At 45.3% G+C, this 3,823-nt stretch overlaps 1 protein-coding gene across 5 annotated transcripts in view; it reads left to right on the top strand.

Annotated features, from left to right (window-relative positions):
- The window catches only part of SRGAP2 (SLIT-ROBO Rho GTPase activating protein 2), a 230,723-nt gene that overhangs the window by 161,812 nt on the left and 65,088 nt on the right, over positions 1-3,823 (top strand). For all 5 annotated transcript variants that reach the window (XM_023538273.1, XM_011372959.2, XM_011372958.2 and 2 more), the window contains exons 6-7: positions 737-952; positions 1,540-1,668. In XM_023538273.1, coding sequence (XP_023394041.1) covers positions 737-952; positions 1,540-1,668 — 345 coding nt within the window. The remainder of the gene's footprint in view (positions 1-736; positions 953-1,539; positions 1,669-3,823) is intronic.

The raw sequence follows: 3,823 nt of genomic DNA, 5'->3' as shown, positions 1-3,823 counted from the left end.
ATGGATTTTATTCCTTCTCAGGCTCTTACCTGAATTCTTGTGCGGGTTTGTAGTCTTTATAGGGTTGTCGTCCAGACCATAGGAGTGTTACAAGGATGAAATACGAAAATTCATGAATAGCAACTTGGTACAAAGCCAGGAATATACTAAGTGCTTGGGAAATGATAGCTGCCATTGTTACTGCTACTGCTTTTCTGGTTGCTGTGTGAGAGAGTGTTTGATCTCGATAAAGCAGACAAGACAGATCCCCAGGATGCTCGGCCAGCATAAAGCTTTTCTGAAGCCTTTTCTTCTTCCCCATTTTAAATCTGAAAGGTCCAAAAAGCACAGGCTGTGCTGTCCTGTTCAGGGTTCCTAACCAGGCTTTGCTCTGGGGCCTGAGTGGTGGTGGTATCCTCTACCTACCTGACTAGGCGATAGAAATTCCTTGGCCGATATAGAAGAGTAATGGCACAAATGTTAACAAATAGAAGTGAATAATACATAATGGAAGACGTGGAGTCATTTTAATAAAAAGATGTGTTGGCTCAGTTCAGATCCTTTGGAGAAGTCTTTAACATATAACGTTAAACACCACTCCAAACACTTATGAATTTCTCCCTTAAGGATATGACGATTTTCTCCCTTAAGGATATTGCTTCAGGGGGAGAGGTCCAGCTGAGTCTGTTAGCCTGTAAAGCAGAGAATTGACCCCGTTGGCTTGACCTCTGGGGCGGGGGCGGGGGGTGTTTTGCAGGTCATGAAGACATATCACATGTACAATGCCGACAGCATCAGTGCTCAGAGTAAGCTAAAGGAGGCGGAGAAACAGGAGGAGAAGCAGATTGGCAAATCCGTGAAGCAGGAGGACCGGCAGACCCCACGCTCCCCGGACTCCTCTTCCAACGTCCGCATTGAGGAGAAGCATGTCCGGAGGAGCTCAGTGAAGAAGATTGAGAAGATGAAGGAGAAGGTGTGTACACTCCAGCAGTGGTAGGGGCTGGGGAGAAACATTCTAGGAATTTTCTTGCAGGCATCATGAAAAGCAGAACAAGGAAGCTCTGGCTTCCTTTAGAGCCTAATGACCAAAAGTGAGTCCTTGCTATCTGCCGTGGAAGGAATCCTAGGTATTGGAAGAAGCTGGGCATGTGGGCTCCCAGTTTTTCACTTGTAGCAGATAACACAGTAAACAGTAGTGACCTTTCCCAAGCCTGGGTGGGGACTGTGGAGCTGGGGTTTGGCTTCGTGTGTCAGGTGCTCAGGGGCGGATATAGTGACACCTCCTTCAGGGTGGCCATGCAAGGATGGAGAATAGTATTTGCAGATAGAACCAAAGTGGGACACACGTCTAAAGTAGGGAGCCTCATTAACCTTTCCCGGATTGATCTACATTATGCCCTTGAATCTCATTAAACAGAATTAGAACCCAATTTAAGGCAGACACGCATAGGGAGTAGCAGCACAATTGTGGTTCTCGAATGTACTGTACTTTCATCTTTTAGAGAACAATCTCCCCTTAAAAGAAAAAAAAGTAAAATTGAACTTTTGTTCCCTTTTCAGCGCCAAGCCAAGTACACGGAGAATAAGCTGAAGGCCATTAAAGCCCGGAATGAGTACTTACTGGCTTTGGAGGCGACCAATGCGTCTGTCTTCAAGTACTACATCCATGACTTGTCTGACCTGATTGATGTAAGTGCTTGAAGCTGGGGGCTCAAGGGTGCCTCTTTCCTGGTTTCGGAGATCAGGTCAGGCGTTTTCCAGTTCTATTGTTCAGACACCTCAAAGCATTTTGAGAACAATTACGAAGAAAATAGCCATGATCCATCAGGGGCTTATCATGTACTAGGTACCAGGTGAAGCACTTTACACTTCCTCTCCTTCAGTCCTCACTAGAATCCTGGGAAGATGGCCTTATTATCTCTATTTTTACAAATTAAAATTCGGAGTTCTAATGACGTACCCAGAGTCAGCTAATAAGTGACAGAGGCAAAATTTGTATGTAGGTCCAATTACTAACCCACGCTTATGACCGTCATGCACTTCTGTCTCCCAGGAAATACTTTCTTAGATCAGCTACTTGCACATAGAAGTGAGTGGCAAAAGCTAAAGAATTAGAATGCTGTACCTTACATTTATGTAACACTTAATGTTTCTCAGGATTATCTCATTTGATTGTCATATCACTCTTTTGGATCAGTATTACTATCTTCAGGTAGTAGATAAGGAATCTAGGGGTCAAGAGGGTTACCTGCCCAAAGTTACATTGCAAATAATTAGGTTCCTGATCCAGATGTCCCAGACACGTGGCTCGTACTTTTTATGTGGTGCCAAGATAATGAGAGAAACAGGATAGTAGGCACATGTGTTTCGCTTGGTTGGGGCGGGCACAGGGTTGTTTATCAACTTTAGTCCTATGGGTCGGCCTTGGCCTTTTTTCTCCTGCCGCTTCCCCTCAAACTTTATATGTAGTTCCATCTTGCGACCCCTCCCACCTACAGACTCCAAACCGACACAGTTCCTGAGCCAGTCCTGACTGAGGCGGCGTAAGTGCTCCCTTTCTCACCTCTCCCTCCTGTCGTCAGAGTAAGGGGCCTGGAGCCACCCAACTTAGCATCAGCACCCCGGTCTCCAGGGTTTCAGGCAGAACCTGGCGAGTCTCCTGTCTGACATCCGATGTTCGCCTCTGACTGTCAGCAGGCAGCAGCTGGGCTTTACAAGCCTCTGGCCAGACCGCACATACTTGCCTGCCTGCCTGCCTTGGTTTCTCCACAAACTTGCCACACTTCACAATATCGTGTGGGATTCTGGTCTAAGATTCGCTGTTAAATTGGGGGCTTGTCACTGAACTGTTTTAGAGCTCTGTTTTGTCTCTTTCTTCCCCCTGCCCCTCTCTGGCAAACTGAAGAATTGGATTAGATCATAGGTTCTTAAATTTGGCCTCACATCATAGTTGCTTGAGGAACTTTTCTGAAATCCAGATTCCTGTCTCCCTTCAACCAAGGATTTTTGATTCAGTAGATTTCAGCCTCTTAATGCCCTGGGTGTCATTGTCACACTGGGTAAGTGGAGCCCTGATCTCCATTCAGGTACCTCTTTGTTCTCTCTGCTTGTTGGTGCCAATCTGAACACTGTCCTCCAGTGGAGGTCACAGCCCTAAACAGGACCCCTTCTCCTCCTGGGGCGGGGGGTCTTTGCTGGGAGAGATGCTTATTCTCTGGAGGGAGAGAATCACTTCCTTCTTTCTTATGCTCAAGATCTGCTATTTACCTCACATTTGGTTTAAAAACAAACAAACAAGAAAACAAAACAACCACCTCAGACGGTGCCGTCCACCACAACTCTTCCACTGATTTGTCCTTTTCTTTTTCTTTTGCCCCCGGGGGCAGCTTTGTCAGTCACAATCCTTAGCCCCGCCATCAGATGTGAGTAGGTGTTTTAAAATCAGTCTAAGAAGCAAGCTATTTTGCACTTTATTCTCTTTATTTAAAAAAAAAAAAAAAAAGTGTGTTAAGAGCCTGTCTTCACAGGATGCTGGGGGAAGGGCCATAAAAAAAGAAACCTGCCAGACTCCTGAGCGCCCAGCCAGGGCATGGGTCTAGGTTACTGCCAGCAAGTCCAGGTGCTGGCCTTCTAGGCCACGCGGACAGTAAAGTCGCTCTTATTTTATTTTGTTTGTTGTTTGTTTTGTTTTGTTTTTTTCTTGAGGTGAAGACAGATTAATTTCTCTTTTTTTTAAAAAAAAAAGGCTGATAACATTATTCTTCTTTATAAATGTTCAGTAAATACTTATTTGAGATGAGGCTGTGTGCTCAGCATCAGGGGTACAAAAGGAATAAAATAGTTT

The sequence above is a fragment of the Pteropus vampyrus genome, unplaced genomic scaffold (assembly GCF_000151845.1).
Source record: "Pteropus vampyrus isolate Shadow unplaced genomic scaffold, Pvam_2.0 Scaffold217, whole genome shotgun sequence".
Classification (NCBI taxonomy): Eukaryota; Metazoa; Chordata; class Mammalia; order Chiroptera; family Pteropodidae; genus Pteropus; species Pteropus vampyrus.
The sequence above is the reverse complement of the archived record's forward strand: the minus strand, read 5'-3'. Positions and strand labels throughout refer to the sequence as shown.